General features: G+C 37.9%; 1 protein-coding gene across 11 annotated transcripts in view; it reads right to left on the reverse strand.

Moving 5' to 3' along the window:
- RYR2 (ryanodine receptor 2) overlaps positions 1–21,632 on the reverse strand; it is a 434,536-nt gene that overhangs the window by 295,497 nt on the left and 117,407 nt on the right. For all 11 annotated transcript variants that reach the window (XM_037391531.1, XM_037391524.1, XM_037391528.1 and 8 more), the window contains exon 3: positions 4,174–4,278. In XM_037391531.1, the coding sequence (XP_037247428.1) occupies positions 4,174–4,278 (105 nt within the window). The remainder of the gene's footprint in view (positions 1–4,173; positions 4,279–21,632) is intronic.

Raw genomic sequence — 21,632 nt, forward strand, 5'->3', positions numbered from 1 at the left:
ACATCGGGAAGAACACAATTATCTAGCCCTCTTTCTGATATTGCTTATATTGTCTGGAAATCTTAGAAGTTACTGAATACAAAAGTAACAATGGATACATGGCCAGGTTTCACTTCCTAAGAAAATGAGGGAAAATTTCCAAGAACTCATACCAAGAACTCATATGATTTTGGCATTTCAGCACTTTCACAAAGGAAAAAGTACTAAAAGTTGCAGCTTCTGAATCTAGTAAAGGAAGATTTGACTAAAAGAAAAAAAAAAAAGACAGAAAGAATAAAGAAAAAGCAAACCCAACCCTGCTCCGAATAATCAGAGTAAAAAGAATAGACGGAATTGTTCCTAAATTTTTCCAGAAAGCTGTAAAGGATTTGCTTCCTCAAGAGCAGTCTGATAAGTTTTAATGAAAAACAAGGCACTGAGCTCCAAAGAGGGCTCACTGGAGAAATTTCATAACCAGGCTAATTGATGACCTGAAGGGTTTTTATGGTCTTAAATGCTGTATAAAAACTTAAGGATTTCCATCTTCACATTTTATCTATTTTTCAAATAACACAAAGTTACACTTAAAACCCAAGTCAAAATAATTACAAAACAATACCTAGGCTGCAGGCCTGTCACGGACAGAGCAGCTGTAATTCTGCTCGTCTAAGAAACCAGAGCTCAGACTCTGGGCACACATGTAATAATAGTCTTCATTTACACGATTATTTACTATTCTCTTTCCACAGAATTCCTCCCTTTTTCTAGTTCTTTTCTGTGAATGAAGTAACAACAAAAGTAGTGGATGCATATAGCACTCATCCCCAGCAAAATCATAAATTTCCTTGTTTAAAATTAAAAGCATAAATAATGCTGCCTGAGCAAACAACATAGGTTGTGGTTTTATTTTTTTAAACCAAGAGCATACAATCAGGCTGTGAATTTCAAGGTTTTAATAACCTGCCAGAGTTAAGCACAGTATTTTAAAGGGAAATGATAAAACCTCAGAGAACAAAGTAACTACTCAGTGCTTAGGGCTAGGAGAAACAGAGCACTATACACATTCTTTCTTGTGAAATTTCACTCATTTTCCACTGTCGCCTTTGGTACTAGCTTGTAGCTGATTCAGGAGAGAGAAATAGGTATGCTCAGATAGGTGGAACATTAATCTTGTATGGAAATTCCCATTTTGGGATTCCTGCACGAAAAACGCAGGCCTTTATTGCAGAGGGTAAGCTTCCACATTTAATACATACTAACTGAGAATTAAATTAAGTCTAGTTAGTGCACATAGTTATTCTTTCTTAAGCACAAGGCAAGCTGCTTATTGTTCTGACTCAAGTCAGCAGGAGAGTTTGTTTGCATTACTCAACCATTTCATTACTGCTGACTTACCTGTTATATAATATGAACACCTATTATATAAACAGCATTTGAGAGAATTACACCCCACGAAAAGCAAAGAAGCACAAGCAGACCACTTTTAAACACAGCAGCCTCAATGATTCCTAATGTAATAACAAGTAATTGAGGACCAAAAAGACCTCCCTTTGAAGGATTCTTTCCATTAGAAAACTAAGGTCATATTGGATCCAATTTATAGCAACAATCTCTCAAGAAATTACTACACTGTCTTCTTCTAAATGAAAGAAAACACTGTTATTCTAAATAAAAAACTGAAGCTGCTCCAAGAAGATAACAGAGCTTCAGATGCATGCACAAAATTACCTGTTCTCATAAAACTTGAAGTAAACATATCAGTCATTACATGCAAAAATCACATGTTCTAACAGTTACTTCAAACAAATATGAAACAGCCTATGTAAGTACTTACTCTGCAATAAATACCCATCAATGCAAAGGAAAACTTTATACATTTTTCATAGAAACTACATACGGATACCAAATGTCAGTTCTGTCAATTTTTCAGCAAGTACATATTCAGGCATTTTAGTGCTATTATTCTTGACTTCTAGAGATTTAATAGAAAGAAAAATAATGACACCAACAACAATATGACCTTGCTCACCTACAAGCTACTTTTTTCAGGATTATTCTCTTCTAATATCAATATATCAGTATGCAAGAGACACACAGGCAGATTCATAATGCATTCGCAGAGAAGCCAGACAAAATCTGCAGTAGAAATATATTCATTATTCAGTGAACATCAGTTGCCTGGGTCGGTATAGCTGTAGCTCTGTACCTTCTGCTAACGTTGGCATTTAATAGGTGTTGAGAGCACACTAAACTACTCTGTAAACAGGGTAACCACAGAATAACCCCACTCAGAGACTTTGCTTTATCCTTCTTATGTGCATCTCAGAAGACCTGTACAACTGCCATCCCTTTTCTTTAGGTATGCATATGAATGCCCAGAACTCTGACCTTCATGGTTATGCACAGAAAACATCAATAATTGTTTCCAGGAAATCCCAGATTACCATCAAACATGGTTCTTCCAGCTTTGAATATGTAGGTCCCATCAATGTGCCCTACAAAGGTCTTTGTCTTTCTCAAATCTAGAGCAGAAAATAGTCCAGAACTAGTGCAAATGTTCTGCCTGGGACCTTTACAAATCTCTCTTTAGCCTGCCCTCTTCCCAGCAGAATCCCCGAGCTCACATTTTGTAACCATTCTGCAGAGAACTTGGTTCTTTATCCCATGTTCTCTGGATGTAATCTCTGTATTAACAGTAAATATTCATTTAACAGTTGGCACCAAGCCTCTGCTAAAGACAGACCAACAGAAAATCTGCCAATTAATGTTATTTTTTTTTAAAAAAAGTTTCAATACTACATGTTAGAAAACAGAATGTTTGTTGGTTTGGTGGGGTTTTTTTTATTCACTCTATTCTTCCCTATAGCATTACTTTAAGACACACTCCCCTACACTTTCTTTACTTTCTGCTCCTGCCCACATCTGGTGGGAATAAACAGCATGAAACTGTTGCTCTACTTCACACATATGGCTGTATGCAGTTATCACTGCACATCCTTGGGTTTGGACTGTGATATTTGACATTATGCCTGTATGTGCCTGTTCTTTCAAATTTATTTATTTTTTCCTGTGGATTTGATTGCTTTTGGCATCGGTGTTTACAAACTAAGGGAAGAGAGGTCCCCGTCTAGAAGCATGCATCTGCTTACTCTGGTACCACCTCTTCTCTCAGATGTGCTTTTTATTCTCTTGCTGTTGGAGTTAGTCCTTGGAAGACGCTCACACTGACAGCACACGCTTTGGATCATCCATGGGGCCGCTCCTGGACTTAATTTCCCAAATACCATATTCAATCTCAGTACCTGGCATTTTATGGGACTGACTACTCTATGCTACTTTAAAGTTTGCTTTTTCAAGGCATCCCCAGAAATAGCAGAGGCATGCTTCTCTCCTGCCAGCTTTCTTGAGTGACAGACTTATACAGATAAAAGAGAAGTAGGGGTTAACCGTAATTCCTGGGCCTGTGGTCACTCTTCCTTACTTACAGTTTACAGGATTTGAGCTTGAGCGTGGCATTCAAATTAACCCTACAGGTTGTATAACGAATGCTCAACTACATCATAACACATCGAATTAATTACACAGCAGAGAACATTAATTACACTACTATGATTTATTAGTAAATACTTACTTGCTAGTCAAACAATTAACATTATTTCTATATCCTTTATCTTCCAGACTGCAAAAATGTGTTAGTTTCCATATTTCTTGTCCACCGAGACTCAATAACATTCTATTTCCAGCTCTAATGATGAGTTATAAGACATTTTAGCTCAGGCCACACAGCAATTTAATTATTTCCAGAGAAAAACAGCACACATCCAAGTCATTTCAAGTCTACTTGACAGTCTCACTTGATACAGTCAGAAATCCTGAAGCTTAGCTGTTCTGAAGAAGTGATTGAGCTTTATATTTCACATTATGAGATCTCAAATTAAAACATTCTCGTAGCTCTATGCTGACCTGCAGCACATTGAAATTGTTGTGAATTTACAACTCTAGCAAGTTTAAGTGAAAGCTGCAAATGTTTAGAATTTCTCAATAATCAGACCATTCCTGTAGCAAAGGAGGAAAATTAAACATAAGGAATTCATGATGCTTAAGCTTCTGCCAGTCATGAAATCTGTGGAACAGTGGCAAAAAAACCTGTTACATTTTGCAAGATGAATAAGAAGCAAACAATTAATAACTTACCCCTTCTGCCTTTTCTTCTGTGTTCGCCAGCATTTCCTGGAGGGCCCGCACTGACAGAGACTGCTCCAGCACAAAGGTGCAGATGGACAAATCAGGTGGAACATTCTAGGTGAAAAAAAAAACCCCAGGAGATCATATTATTAACAGATTTGCTGAATACCACTTCCCAGTGCTGCTATTTTCCCTCCCTTTCCATGAATCTGAACTATCTACTATAGCCTTGAGGCTCTGAACACCAGCCACATACTGGGTTGCAAGATTCAGGCTTGGCCAGCAAGTGAGGGGGAGTGATTCCTCCCCACCGCTCAGCTCTCGCAAGCGGGCACCTGGGGCACTGGGTCCCACTGGCAATAAAAGAAAGAAACCAATACACTGCATCAGGTTCATCAGGGGACCACCATGGCTGTCGGGGATGGTGCACTCACCCTGTGCGGCGTGGGGGGCTGAGCTCCATCAGCCTAGATAGAGGAGAGAGAGGAGAGGGGGGTCTTATGGCTCTCTCTACAAATCGAGTGGTGATTACAGGGAAAATGGAAGCAGACTCTTCTTGGAGGTGCTCCTTGAAAGGAACAGTATCGGCAAGACGAGTAGTACCAAAGAAAATTACAATTAGATACTAGGGAGAAAAATTCAGCCTGGGAGTGGAAAGCACTGTTAGAGGTGGCTGGGCAAAGCATTGAAATCTGCTTGGACATTAGCATACGGAACAAGTGTCTTAGATATTATCATCAGGCTGGAAACAAAATTCAGACTTTAGGCTACTGGTAGTAGCCAGACCTCATCCTTTATGATGGTCTCCAGGTCAGGATGACTTTTCTGTAGCGGACACATTAGACACTGAATATCAAGGACAAGCCAGTAGCTTCTCAGCCTTGAAGCAGTATACTTCACCGTATTCTAAGAGGGATAAAATTAAAGAGTCATATAAAAATAAATATTGAACTTGTGATGATTGAGGGAAAAAAAATAAATCATTGAGCTATTGCGAAGCTAATTTTCCAGACTATCATAGAAATCCATAATAAAATTGAAACAGGTTTCTAACAGCAATGTCTAAGTTACAAAGTAGCAAAGTAAAATTGGGTTTTATGTGGGGATCTTTTCTTCTGTTAATAGAATATAGAACTCCTACACACCTTTTCTTGCCTACAGAAATTCCTTCATGTTCCTTCTTTTTCTTTTCGTGTGAGTTGCATATTTTAGTTTAGCAATACTTTTACTGACTATTGGAAATCAGGGTTTTACACCATGAATGCTTTCACTACTGAAGCTGTAAAACTGCACATTTATTCAAACTACGTTGAATTTAAAGAGGCCTCTTCCAAGGCCTCAAACATTAAATTGTAAAAGGTAGTTGCAAAGCCATTTCACTCCCTCTTTTTCTAAAGTTTCAAAAGTTAGTTTACTCAGAACACTTCACACTCTTAATAGCTTATTAAATTGCTGTTCATCACTCCTAATTACAGTAATTCAAGTCTGTTTATTAACTATTGGATATTTCATTACCTACCTCTATTTATATTTCAATAAACTTAATGTAAAGTGGTATTTAAAATTAAAGTTTTAACCAGATCAAAAAGCATTAAATAGCATCCTCTTTTGCATGGGATTTTAACTGGCTCATGCAATGACACTTAGGCTTGAAATATTTTTAAGCCAACACTTTTAGAATCAGGCTTCTATTTATTTGGCAGGGTTCTCATTACCATTTTTATTTTGTAGTTACTCCGACACTACAACAGGCCTTTTCACTAGTATTAGGCCAACAGACAACTAATTAGATTCTCTTCAAAATGTCCTTGTAATGTAAGTACTATCATAAGCCCTTTTACAGAGCAGGAAAGGGAGCACTCCAAGCTCGCAGGTTGCAAGGTGGTGTTGCTGCAATTTTCCGTTCAGGAAAGCCTCACAGAAATGAATTGCCTGACGGTCCAGCTCGCCTCAGTTCTCCCCAGTGAAGACTGATGGACAAACAAGCAACTGAGCAAAACAGCAAAAGGTGCTCCTTACAGTGTGCTCAGAAATGAGCCAAGGTTACATTTTCTATGTATGCTTGGTTATAAACAAACATACATATGCAGTCTCCATAACAATGTTCCTATTGTTAGTACTGTTATTTAAAGCAAGATTTTTGCTGGCAGAATCTGTCACACATACAATTTTGTGACCCATCAAATGCTGTTTTCTTTTTACTACTATACCTACATTACAGGTTATACACTCTACAATACGGAAAACCCTGCATCATTTCACACAGTGATCAAGCCAACGTAACCAGGACACTCCTCCTTCATCAATTCAATTCTTCTTTACATTCAAGACAGCCATGAGCATTTTCTTCCCTCCCCATTAACACTGAGGAATGAAGTCCCAATGAACACTTTGTAGCTATTCTGCTAGCAGGTCAGTAAGGCACACTGAGCAGCTAGAGAGTAATAAAGGAGAACTGCATGAGAACGTCTTGCTTTAATTAAGTGAAAGAGGCACCTTCTTCTTACAGTCTAGCAACATGTTATGACCAGGTTCTTTTCACTTGAGACAAGAGTGAGAGCACATTACCCTTCCTCACGTCTGCTATACGGGTACTTAGGCGCTGGGTGGCCCTCGGGGAGCACCGCCTGTCCCCTAAGAGCTGACAGAAGATGCATCCACCGATGCTTGCAGTGAGCGTGTGAATCAAGACTCTTCCTCTCTGGCAGTTTCTCACCCAAATCTGCTCTAGCGAAGATCCAACAGGCATTGCTGCATACAGTGTGCAACAGTCATGGCATGGACATACACGGGACAGATGCAGAACTGCCAGTATATTTAGTTCAGACGGTTACAGCTCTGCTCACCCCTCTACAGTCCATTTGAATGTTGATGCTTTTAGAGCTCTGTATTTAGAAGACGAGGCTTCAGGCTGGCATACAGACAGATTGAAGGTTCCTGTTCTGAATAGCCCCCTCCAAAAAATAACAACTCCAGGTAATTTTTAAAACCTCACTGAAATATGCTGAAAATTTATTCACTATGCACCTTCCATCTCTTCAAAGCATAAACTTAAAACGAGGAAGGAAAAACATAGTCCTCTGATTATCTATCTTATCTCTCATATTACTTCACATACAGATGGAGGAAGGAATATAAAAAATAAAGGTATTCTGTGTTACATAGCTGCCTAACATTCCCTATCAGAAGATATCTCCATACAAATTATATTGTGGGGTTTAGTTTCCAGTCTGGAAAATGCATATTCTAGGGGCTGATCTAAGAAAATCTGTACCAATCAGTTAGCAATACCAGGATTTTTTGATGACAGGTCAAATGTGTAGGCAGATATTTCAGTGATTGCTTTGCTAGACTGTGAATACACTATTAAAAAGTAAAGAATTTTAAAGAAAATATTTTGTTCCATGTTTAATGCCACCCACCAACGAACTTTTAACTAAACACCAAAACAACCTGTAACTAGCTGGAAATTTTCACCAGTTTAAGGGTAATAATAAATCTTTAATTTGAGAACAGAATGCAATTTATACCCCCCAAAAATGATCAGTGCTCAAAAGCAGATGTCTCAGTAGACATAAACAACCATATTGTTAATTGTCAGCCTGCTTTTCCACCAATTTTTATTGTATTCATCTTTGCTGCAGTAACTTTCTAAATGAAGGCAAAGAAAAATAGTTCATATTTCAAAAGGCTTTTTCTGTTTTTGTGACAGAATGTATAATGAGGTCCTTGGACAGTCCAGGGAATCTGTATCACTTATATTTAACCCAAAAAGATCAGTGGAAAATTCTGATGAACAACAGCAGCATCCAAAACAATTTATTTTCAATTTATGTTGGACACATTTGCAAAATCAGTTATATTTTAATGCTTAACATAAAATATACCCAATGGTGTAAAAAGTAACAATTCCAATATTTCTCAGAGCTTAAAACATTACTGACTCTCTCTGCTAGTTCTTGTTTACAATATTTGTCTTGTTGTCAATTATTTGTCTAGACAATCTAATCAGTCATAATTACAACCTAACATTAAGTAGCTTGATAAAATTAGGTTATTACATAAATTAACTAGAAATTGTATATTAAATTTCAAAAGAAAATACAGTACCGCTAGGAGAAAAGTAGTAAATTACTATTAACTTTTTCTATTGAGCCTTCACCCTTGTTTATAATAGCCCAGTCAGCAAAATTAGACAAAATAACATAATTCTCATCTGCAATTTTTAAAACATATCTATTGCTGGATTATATAGAAAATATGTGAATGCTTTATTCTTCCTGCCGTTTTAAACTATATTTATTGTGTAGTAGTATTTCTGTAGTAATATCTGCACAGTAAATTATGCTTTACTCTGTGGGAGGCAGATTTGCAAATTAGATAATCATACCCTTTATTAAAAAGGTGTTTTGGGTAAAGCATTTGAGATGCTATTTTAAAAGATCTCTAGCTGTAGTCCAACCCACAACTGAATCACGGATACTGGATGTATTCATTACAAGCTATTCCAGTTTTTAGTGAATTATTATTTGCATATTCCAGTGTGATGACAATGAAAGCAAGAGGCCGAGATACAAAACTCAGTCCCACTGCCTTACTCTGATGATTACACAGTGTTAAAAAGTCGCCATAACCTGCTCACATAATATGATGCATATAATCTTGTGAATGTAAACTGAACTTCCGCCTCTCATAAATACTGGTACAAGACTGAAAAGTAGTAAATCGCATCAGCAAACACAATTCTGTCTCTAAGAATAAGCAGCTTTACCTCAGCTTTATTTCTCTTCCTAGTTATTTGCAAGCTTCCTAGTTGTTTTCCTAGGCTCACGGTTATTTTTATTCCTCTTTAAATGAATTCCCAATTAAATGGGCTTGCAGGTATTTCATCTCTAAATCTATACTAAATATTCACACAACAGTGCCTAAAAAAAACCTCCTCCTAAGCAGCCTGATTTACAAAGCATCCAGAGTCAGCATCATTGCCAAGAAATGAGATGTAGGGTGTTCATAACTTTTTTAAAACTAGTACACTTATTAGATGCCTAACTTTGAGATTCCAAGTAGGAGGATTCAGAAAATTAATTTTAGTACCGAGTTTAAGCAAAAGATCTGTAGGCCTGTTTGTGGGAGTAGCCTGAAAGAAACTGAACCCACCATCTATTTTGAAGTTATATTTAAATTTATATATCTCAGTCTTTTTGGCAGTCCTTTCTACTTAAATGAGATTCTGTCTGGTGACAGTGATGAAACACACTCAATATTACCGAGCACAAACATTCATTTCTAGGACTTTACACAGAAAGCACAGCTTTCCGCATTTTCAAACTTGTGATTGAAAAGATGGACCCAGTACAAAAACACACGGCTCCGATGGCAAGACCCATCAGCTAAATAGGACGAACCATATTCACCAAATCCCAAAAAAGGAAAAGAGAGAATGAATTATGAATCTTCTGGTTTTGGTTCTAGAAGACAGGACCTTTCGATAACAGTGTCAAGGTCCTGCATGTTTAACATTAGCAGAAACCGTGAAGGTTGCCTGACCACCTCCTACAAAAAGCTCGTTCTCAGTTGCTTGTGACTATTTTAGCCTGAAACCATCACTTTTTGTACAAGGCATTTATAGGATATTCCATCTGAAATCTCTGCTTTTGATGGAAATGACTAAGTTTTCAACATTCAAAACCCTTTATGTTACTCTATCAAAAAACTGTAACACCCTCAAGTTTTTGGAAGAGCGATTTGACAAGGGAGTGAGTGGCCTTTTGTCACAAGTATGCTTTTCACTTTTTCTAGGAAAAAAAATGAAAATCTAGTCAAGCTCTACTTCCTGAAAAATGTCATTTTCCACATGTTGACAAGAAACTTTTCACTAATTGAAAGCTCTAAAGCTTCCTTCTTCACAGGACAGCTGTTTCAGGGGTTAAAACTGAAAAACTCACAGGAATACTGGGAGGATAAAACCAGAATAGGGCCTGGAATAAATAAAAAAAAAACAAAAAAACAAAAAAAAAAAACACCAAGGGAAAAAGAGACCAATGCAGGGAAATACAGTTACTGGTGGAATGGAGGTCAGACCCAAGTACACTGCAATCGATTAATTTTCAAAACCTAGGACACAAGACAACTCCAAGTCCTCAGTGGTTCTTTTGAATCATGTTGGTTGCCTATGCCACTGCATGCTGATCACCTCTATTATACCATATCTTGTTAATCTCACCTAAACAACTGATGGACTTAATTTTTTAAAAAAGATTCTCTTCTTGTGGCCTCATAAAGAAAGCTTCCCTCTTTTATTCACATTTCTGAGTGCAGAATTCTCTCATAAATGAACTACTAGGTTTGGCAAACACCGCAGTGAAAAGAACTCTTGATACACTGAGCATACTTTCTGTTGGTATATCAAAGATAAACACTCATTTATCTTGAAGTCTATGTCTTATCACAAGGAGTTATTACTACTTTTTATCTCCATATGAGTTAGCACAACAGTTAGGACCAAAATCCTTCCCTACTCTTATTTTCAGATAGTGAATGTCAGCTGATGGTCACAGTGCAACAGTTCATTGGCAAAGAAAAATGCATTAACTGAAACAAGCTGTACACACTGACAGTATAACAACGTTCAGAAGGAAACTGCTTCTTGGGTTTTTTCCCCCCCTCTCACAATCTCCTTTAGAAATCCAAAAGAAACCAATTTCTGCTTAGGCTGTTGTTACATAAGTACAATTCTATTATTTTCCTTCATGCTTGCAAACAGCGTCAAAATTTTATGTTACAATTTTTCAATTTTTGCTCTTTGGAAACATCTTTGATCTTGAGAGCTGTGGAGGGCCATGAGGCTATTATTAACAGAACAGACGGTCTTAACTGCTTGGAAGATGTAATTCTTGGTATGATGTTTACTTTCTTTAAAGATTTAGGGCCTCATACATTCCATCTCTAAAGAGGATAAGTAAGGAGGTGTTTTCCTCTCATCCCCCATCTCTCCCCTCTCGTCTCCTTTCTAATCATACATAAGTCCAACATTACTGAGAGCTATTTCTCTTTTTTATCCATTCTCTGAAAATTTAAAACTCTTAGCAACAGATAGAAGTGATGTTGTGTAAGAATTCACCCAAAGACATTTCAGCCTCGATGGATAAACCAGGTCAATCAACCCAACAGCCATTATAAATGATGCTGCTGTAGCCAGAAGCTTAGATGACAATTGCTAATAGTACATCACCCTAATGCAATGTAAATGTGTTAATTTTTAAGGTAATTAGGAAAATTCCATGCTAATTAATAAAATTTCAAAATCTCATAGGATCAACAGTGCTACAAAAGTTCTAGGCACACATCCAAATTAACAAAACTGTTTTTGTTTAATTTCATGCTGATCCTGCAAATTCTACTTTATTATGCTAATCTTTATGTGTATTATTCAAAACTTTACAGTTCCCGTTTACTCTCAGAGATTATGCCGTATTTGTAGCTACTGCAACAAGTAATGGAAGAATCTAGAATATTATCAGGTGGGAAGTTACTATTGCTTTAGAACCTGGAGGGAAGCAGCTACCCTTTGATTTTTGCATCACCAGAAAGATGATCTTTATAAAAATACTATTTTTCCCCTTTCTGAAAAGCATAGCAGACACCCTCCAGGAAAATCTTCCTGATCTCTGACCAGGTTTACTATAAAACATGCACATTACAACAATCGTCTTTCCAAGTAGGAATCCTATAATCTTTCAGGATCAGACAAGTAGGGCAACTGTGCACATCTTTTGTGGCTGTAATATCTGACATGGGCTGACCAGCCTCAGTAGAAATCTTACCTTCACATAACAACCAAAAGGACATTATTTGCAGAGATTTTCTTAATGTTAAATTTATCCTATAGCTGAAATCTTCACAATGGAATTGTCACGTGCAAAAATGAAACCCCAAAAAGATAAATACTAACCCCTCCAGAATACCCTACACCAACTCTAATGAGAAATTCATTCACTTCACAGTGAACATGAAACAATGTGCCTAAGAGAAGCAAAACCTGCTTATTTATCTCATACGCTATCAACTACAAAATGTAACAACAGACACTAAATTTTAATCTCTCAGGATTTTATTGTAAGTTTTCAACCATTATGCTTTCCATTTTATGCTGCTGAAATCAATCAACCTGTATAACCACGAAAATTGGTGCCTATCAAATATTGCTGGAATAAGGGACTGGAAATTTATGCTCTGAGTCACCTCTGACTTGTCCTTAAGCAAAGGAAAGGAGATGCATCATCAGCTCTCTCCTGGGCAACACAGTTTAAAAGTAGCAAAGCATACACAGCTATCAAAATCGTCTGTGGCAAGATGCAGCAACGCACTTAAGCACTTACAGTACTAAACTGAGTATTAACAGTCAATATTTTCTTTACACATACGCAAAATAAATCACTTTTTATAACTAAAATGAATAATGCATGCATTCTGTTTTGAGTCAATACTCATTCATGTGCTTAACTCAATTAAAAAAAAATATTCAAAACAAATGAAACGCAAATGCCCACAGAATTTTCAGTCTATCCCACCAGTGTTACAGAAGCTAGACGTGCTTTATTCAAATTTAGGTGTGCCAGCCCCTTCTGGCTGGCAAAAAATTAATAAATTATAAAGCCACTTTTTGAAGATGCGGTATGATATACTATTTATTTCTTTAATTCATTTAGTCCCTCTTGTTATACATATGTCCTTTAAAGGTAATATTGTCCATTCTGGCTCAGGCTGGATGTAATGTTCCCCAGATTATTTTGATCTGATTTACTTGATCTAAACTATTATTAGAAATTATATAATTATTTTAAAAGGTATAAACATTCACCTCTGTAATATAAACAAAACAGAATGATATATTGAAAGTTGTTCACTGAAAAAAAAAAATATAAAACCTTTAATCATCTGATTCTTGTAGTCTCCAGCAGATATTTAGGTCAGGGACAGAAGGACAGATAGGACTGTCTGCCAGGAAATTCTTCATGGATTTAGGGATATGTACTGTCAGAGTTTCACTGCTCATAAAAAGTGTGATAATGCTTTCCAGCATAAATACTTATTTTAAAAAAATATCTCACCGTGTATTCTCAGAACTTGTGGTTTGTCTGTAAATATATGTGTAAATATATAAAGCTCCTATTTGACTGTGAATGACACTGCATTTGGGAAGACAGTGCATGATGTATACAGTAAACACTTATTTTATGTACCTTTATTAGCTACAAAATCAAAAAGCTTGGAAGACCAATTAGTGATTATTTGCTCAGCTTCTTAAAGATTCAAATTTTGTCCCTTTTTAGTCTAAGGTACCAAAATATTGTTACTAAGCTGTTAAGCAAACAACTGCTGCTTTAAAGGGCTTTCTGTAACTTATCATTCAGCAACATACCAGCACAAAAAGCTGCCACGAAGTACCATCTAGACAGAAATGCCCACACACATTTCCCAGCAAACAACCCACCTGCCTCAGAAGTGAATTATGAAAGAGGTAGTAAAGCAAGAGGCTTAATAATTCAGAGGCAGTAAAGACAGTCTCAAGGACCTGGCAAACTATGTGGATTTTTACTCTTTTCCTGCTATTCTTGAATCCACATTCAAGGAGGGAGTATAACATGAAGTTTACAGATATCACCCCCTACGTGCAACTACTGCATTCATTTAGATCATTCACCCACCTGGAATTTCCTCCTTTACTGTATTCAAGTTCTTCCTTTACAGAATTGTTCATTTTGACATCATGTAAGATTAACTACAGTATTAAGATCTTTACAGATACCTATTATGCACAACCATGTAACATTTTCTAGATGGTTTTTATTTTATTTTACCAATATCTCAGTTTTCACCTTACCAAGCAAAGATGTTCCACTACTCTTCTAAAGTTCATGTCTACGCTGGGGATTTAACATAACCTTTTAAATGCCATTGTTTGGTATTGCTTGATTTTCTAATTAAAAAAAAAAACAAAAAACAAAAAACAAAAAACAACCCCCCCCAAAAAACAACAAACACCACCACGTTCTTGCAAGTTTTCCAAAATAACCAGAACTCTTCTAAATTAATTCCAAGGAATCCACACTTTCTATAGAATAAAACCATCCTCGTGAGAATTATATGGACAGTTATGTGTACATGAAAATAAGAGCTGTAATGGAAACTATAAATACAGTTAACCTCCATGATAAATAAGCTGGAAGCATACACAATAGGAAAGAATTCTTTTACCATTTTGAGTTTATAAAATGAGGTTTTTATAGCCATTAATCTGTACACATACTTGCAACTGTATCAGCCAAAAGAGGTCAAATTAATTGTTCGTGTACTACTGACCAAATCACATATCAAAGATGGCACTCAAAATATGTTAAGCTTTATTCTTACAAGAGCTAAACACACTAAGCATGTTTCTTATTTTAAGTAAGACTTCATTGCAATTGTACTTTATTTCTACAGACTTTGTTGTATTGCCTAATAACTTAATGTATATACAAATCAGAGGAAAAAATCTGTATTAGCTGGACTTTCCAATTCATTGAATAATGGACATTCGAATGGTTTCTTGGCAAGTCTCTTCATATTGCGCTGAGTGGAATATTGGCTTGCTTTCTAGGGCCTCTGCCCAACCTTCTCATGCAAGTCCTGTGCTGTGCCTGTTTCCTTTTCTCTCACGGTACTCCAAATGTCACAGAACTTTGGCATTTTCCTTCAGACAGAAATAACTTGTCCCTGCTGCGTCTTTTAGTGATCAATACATACCTTGGCCATTTTAAGCATCCTAATCTAAACTAATTCATCCTATATTATCTAAAACCACTTGAGTGATGGCTGTTACTGATTTTGACTCACATTTTCCTTGATCGTTGCCTTATCACCAGCTGCAAACATTGTACTGTGCAACTAGAACTCATCAATACTCAGAGAAACACAAAGAAAACCTGAAATTCCTAACTCCCTGTTACATTTAAATGTGGGACAGAGGTAAAGTTTGCAAGATTGTTAAGGAAAGACTATCAGTCTTTTGAAATCAGCCAAGTAACAGTAGTTTCCTATGCTTTTTTAAAAGGTGTGCTAAAACTTCATTCTCATGGCAAGGCAATGTTTTTGAGGATGATATATTTGTATTTATCAAGAAAAGAGTACAAATACCTGGAAGATGAAACAGGCTTTCCACCCCTAAGCATATTCCTTATACGTCTTTATGTATCCAGTAAGGAGAGGGAAAACTTCTAAGAGAGTTAACACTCAAAACCATCGATTAGTATGATTCACGGGGACTCACTATATTTACATCGCTTTCTATAAGACAAGAAAAACTATCTCACACTGAATTCAGCTGAACATCAGCTTCAACACCCCTTCCAGCTCACACAACTCCCCAACTGGAAGACTGAAGGCAGGGCCAAAGCAGACTGCACACAATCACTGCTTTACAAGATCCTTGCTCTGAGGCACAGAGAACTGTAAAACTCATTTTGGCTTATAGATGGTATTTGAAAAGGCCAAGCCAAAAAAGGCAGAGAGGAAAGACATCTTAAGCTAGTGATCATACTGTGGGAAAACACAGTATTATTCCCATCCTCCAGCTATTAGAGACATGTTGGTTTTCGTAAGAAAAAACAGACTGGAACTGTCAGTGTGGTTCATAGCTCATGTATTGACTACATGTCCATCACTCGTATCTACAGATTTTCAAACAAACAGCAAACTTTCAGCAATTATTTGAAAATAATTGAACACCCAGGAAAAGCAGGCTGAACTCTGACCTTCTGCATATATGCGTACTCTTTAAGAACATAATCTCTTTTTTAATGATCCAGCCTCTGTGTTATAATGCATAACAAAGCAACTGTTCTTTTGCTTGTGAAACCAGAAAAAGTTATGCTTGCATTTGCACATAGCAATGCCTCTGCCAGCATTAGGAAAGTTAAAAAGCAACTTGCATTTGGGTTTCAAGCACAAGGACACAAAACTTACACTTTCAACCTCCAAACGATTTCCACTTGCCCAATTCCCCCCTTCCAATTCCAACTGTTTATAAACTAACACCCTCAATTTAATGTTGAAAATAATCTTGTTATGATAGCAAGTTACAGCATTCCCTCTGCTGTTAAAAAAGCATGCACATTCTTCCTCATTTTTCACGTGCAAGTAACCAGGAGAAAAAGCCTAGAATCTTCAAAATCACCAGCCAAAAGATAAAAGTTTCAAAAAGCCTTAAGAAACAAATTAACAGGAAAATTCTTTGGTGTTTTTTTGATTTGTTTTGTTTCTGATATAATTGATATTACCTACCTCAAAGAAACACATAGATTCACTTACAATAGGCCACACTTCATCCTAATCTCTGAGAGCCCTTTGGGCTGGGATTACACACAGGACTCTGCTGACCCAGATTTAGCTCAACAGTGCTTAAAAAATACTGAGTAGGAAGTAGCAATACCATGACTTCAAGGGCTGAGCAGGGATACATACTTAATTTGAAACTGCTACATTAAGACAAACGTTTGCCTAAAGGGCTTAAAAGAATCATTTGCACTTTCATGTATTCTTAGCTTGCAACACACAGATTTATCAGTCTGTTTTTTTCAGGTTTTCAGATGCACAAACTACTTATCAGCCTAATTAAAATTCAAACGACTGCTTTGTAACTACTGAGCATGTACTAATGAAGTACATTCCGCTATAAACCCATCACAGGAAATATTTAAAATGCTGAGCTCTAGAGGATTTAGCAGAATATGCCATTGTGTAACCTTGTGATGTTCAGTTACTCAGGGTAATGCAGCAGGCCCGAAGCCGCCAGGGCTGTGCTTGCACTGATCAGCTATCAGCTGTAACTTTCATCACACGCGAGTGCACAGTAAGAACTCTCACCTCAAAATACTCTGGCTTTGCTCTATGTATCACTTTGTTCACTGTTCAAGGACTTTCTTCTGGTATTTTAGTATAGGTTAGTCTATTTGGTGAAGGCAAATAATCTGTTTCCAGTCTTAACACCTAGTCCCAAACTTAATAAGAGTCCCAAGCTTTTTATACTAAATGGGGGAAAAAACCCACCCCACCACCCAAATCCATCAATGATGCAATTGTGAGGGCATTGCTTTGAAAAGAACATTAAAAATTGAAATACATGAAGCTATCTTGCAATAATAGCAACTTTCCTTTTGAATAGGAACGGGACTAAAAAGGGCAGGACTCAGAAGCTAAATCACAGCAAACTGGCAGGTTTTGAGAAGCCTGCAGAAAACTCACCACACCAGTCACAGGATTGCACACTGCATGTTTGACCTTCTTACATCATGGTGCTCGTATCACAGCTGTACCTCAGGCAAGACTTTGCAGCATAGTATCTGCTTCTTTTTATGTTTTAAGCTTTATAAATAGTAAGAGTCTTAAACAGTTACTGGGATATATAGTTACAAAGGAAAACTAATTTAATAGGATTTTTCAGATCGTCTTCACTTATTTTATACCAGAAGTTGAATTCCTACATCTGTTCCACTACAATTAAAAAGTAAAAAAAAAAAAAACAACAAAAAAACCCCAAACCAACAAACCAAACAAACAACAACAAAAAAAACACCAACAACCACCATTATATGTGCTTTTACGAAGATTTAGGGTTTGCTTGTTTGCATTTAACAGACATTTAGATAACGAAGACAGCTACAAACTACATATTTGACTATAGAGGCAGGGCCATGATTTCTTTGCAGTTAGAGACATGGTGGGATAGCTCACATGCCTGGAATGCCGGCATGGGTGGCTACATACTTTTTAGGAACGCCAGGCCAGCAAGGCAAAGTGGAGGGGCTGCCCTTTACGTGGAGAGCAACTGGAACGTACCGAGCTCTGCCCAGGGGAGATGCAGAACAACCAAGAGGTTATGGGTAAGGATTAAGGGGCAGGCCAACATGGGGGACACGGGACACGGGTGCAGGTGTTTGCTACAGGCCACCTGATCGGGACAAGGAAGTCAGTGAGGCTTTCTACAGACAAGTGGCGGCAGCCTCACAATAACAGCCCTGGTTCTCATGGGGGACTTCGACCACCCTGATACCTGCTGGAAAGACAGCACAGCTGGGTGCACACAGTCCAGGAGGCTCCTGCAGAACATTGATGATAAGTCTTTGAGGCAGGTGGTGGAAAAGCCAACAAGCCGCGGTGTGCTTTTAGACCTTGTCTTCACAAAGGAGGACTGGCTGGGGATGTGAAGGTTGGGGGCAGCCTTGGCTGCAGTGACTGTGAGGTGAAGGAGCTCAGGAACCTGTGTGGAGGAAGCAGGGCAATAAGTAGGATTGCAACCCTGGACTTCAGGAGAGCTAACTCTGGCCTCTTCAAGGACCTACTTGGAGGAATCCCATGGGTTAGGACTCTAGAAGGTAGAGAGGTCCAAGACAGCTGGCTAACATTCAAGCATCACTTCCTCCAAGCTCAAGGTCGATGCATCCCTATGAGTAAGAAACTGAGCAAAGGGGGCAGAAGGCCTGCATGGATGAGCAGGAGCTTCTGGCAAAACTCAAACAGAAGAAGGCAGCGTACAGAATATGGAAAAAGGGACAGGCCACTTGGGAGGATTATAGGAACATTGTCAGAAAATGCAGGGATGAGACAAGGAAGGTTAAGGTCCATTTGGAATTCTAGTGAGGGATGTCAAGGACAGCAAGAACAGCTTCTTCAAGTAATCAGTAGGAAAAGGATGACTAGGGAAAATGTGGGCATGCTGCTAAATAAGGTGGGTGCCCTAGTGAGGAACAACACAGAGAAGGCAGTTACTGAATGTCATCTTTGCTTCAGTTTTCACTGCCAAGGCTGGCCCTCTGGTTTCCCAGTCCCTGGAGACAAGAGAGGAAGTACAGAGAAAGACGACTTTCCCTCAGCCAAGGAGAATGACGTTAGAGATCATTTAGGCAAACGTGACACCCACAAATCCATGGGGGCCAATTAGATTTACCCCCAAGTGCTGAGGGAGTTGGCAGATGTTATTGTGAAGCCACTCTCCATCATCTTTGAAAGGTCATGGGGAATAGGAGTGGTGTCTGAGGACTGGAGGACAGCCAATGTCACTCCAGTCTTCAAAAAGGGCAGGAAGGAGGACCCAGCAAACTACAGGCTGGTCAGCCTCACCTCCATCCCCGGAAAGGTAATGGAACAGCTCATCCTGGAGGTCATCTAGAAGCATGTGGATGAGGCCAAGCGCTTTTCAGTAGCACCCAGCGACAGGAACAATGGGCACAAACTGCAACACAAGAAACTCCTTCTGAATATGAGGAAAAACTTTACCCTGAGGGTGCCAGAGCACTGGCACAGACTGCCCAGAGAGGCTGTGGAGTCTCCTTCTCTGGAGACACTCAAAACCTGCCTGAATGAGATCCTGTGCAACCTGCTCTAGAAGACCCTGCTTTAGCAGGGGGTTGGACTAGATGACCTCTAGAGGTCCCTTCCAACACTGACTGTTTGGTGATTCTGTGATTCTGTGACTGGGGAAATTACAATTTCTGTTTCATTTGTCAAATTACAAAAACTGTACAGCTTTGGGTTAAGTTTCTTGACTGGATGGCACTTTGACATTTGCCTTGCATTGGTTAGTTGATAAGAGACACTATGTATGTGTACATATCATATGGACTACTCTTTCGTTCAGTGCCATTACTCCAGTTCCTTTTAACTACAAAATTATTTCAATTTTATCTTTCAGCTTTTGTTCCTACATTTTCAGGTGCGTGTCATGCACTCTACCCGCATATTTAGGTATTTGGTACTTCCCTTTGAAGGTTCTTTTTTAAGTGCTGTATTGATAACAGTCTTTAGTATTTCTAAAATGTATTTTGACAAAAAGAATTCCCAAGTACACAATATATTTTAAGTCTTATAAAGAAAAAAACCCCTGTGAATTCTAAATCACTAATATTAAGCATGCAGAGTTATCCTCAATGATGTAGAATTATTGCTAGATGTATCCCTACAGTACTATCAAACTTTAAAATACTAAATAAGTGGGTGTGACTGAAAAAGAAAGTCATATTTATGAAGGTATGTTTTGTAGATAGGAAGAACTTTTAATTCTTTTTTGGTACTAAATAGTGCCTCATTAAGCTAAAACTCAGTGTATGTCCCTGACAACACTGGATTTTATAATAAACGTTTCTGTAAACTCAGAATAATCCATTCCTGTAAGTATTACAAGTTCCAAATATCTGCTTCAACAGGAGATACAATCTGAACAATTAGAGTAGTAAAATTTCCTAGATCAGGTATATTATGGTTACACTATTTAGTCTGTGATGCCTTGCAAGTTATCACACATTGTTTCCTTTTTTAAAACTACTTGCGTTACAGACGACAGTACAAATGTTCGTTTCACATTCATTTTAAATTATTTGATTTCCATCTCAAGAAATAATTCTGCTGGGTTGTGGGATTAAGTGCAAGGATCACAGTCAGGTTTGATACATATCCTATACATCTGCATTTAGGCTCAAGATTTACAAGGAATAAAAAAATGGAATGCTACACATAATTATAATATTTATAATTATGTAGATTATCTATTACATAAAGCTACACACAAATGTAGTGAAACACTCTATACACTATGTTCTTATTTACATTGCTTCTATAGAGAAGCATTTTATTGAGAAAAAATGATTCATTGAAAAAAATCCTCTGAGCTACGCTTATAAAGACTTCCTCTACCTTATGTCTAAATTATGTATGTAAAGTCAGTCAAGTAATGTGTACGTATGCATAAACTTATTACCAACTCTTCATTTAAATTATTAAAATCAATGATGTTAGTGAATATCTGCTAAATGGAGTTCTATGAACTTGAGATTACATAAAATTAAGCGCCATCTTTCCCATTAAATAGAAACATTCATTTTGGCAACACGACACAAAGGCAATTAAGATGGCCTTGGAGGTGCAGCTACGAAGCCTTCCTTAAGCCCTGACAGACTTTTTGGACTTATTTAGAAGGATGCGATGGAAACACAAGCACAGAAAGGAACTGCAGCAACTATCAAACACACACACCCCCCAAAAAAAAGCCATCTTACTGCATGGCAAATTCCCAGAACAACCCACTTTAAACAAGTAGACAACACCGATTTATCAGTGTGAATTAGGTTTTTAAAACCCTAGTATTTCATTATGTCAGTAACTGCTCAAAAAGCATCTGCTTGCATCCATACATTAAGGGACACCGTGTGCTCTTTTTATACATTTGGATTTACACAATTAAACACTGTGCAACAGCCCCAGCACCTCCGGGCCCAGCCTGGGGCCTGACTCCTGGGAGGCAGCTCTGCAGGAAAGGGCCCGAGGGCAGCATGGTGGGCTCCAGCCCGCAGCAAAGGAGGGCACCAGCCTCCCACGCTGTACTGGAAGTTGCATAGCCTGGAGTTACTGTTTTCCCCTTTTACTCAGCACTTGCT

This window comes from Falco rusticolus, chromosome 6, assembly GCF_015220075.1.
Source record: "Falco rusticolus isolate bFalRus1 chromosome 6, bFalRus1.pri, whole genome shotgun sequence".
Classification (NCBI taxonomy): Eukaryota; Metazoa; Chordata; class Aves; order Falconiformes; family Falconidae; genus Falco; species Falco rusticolus.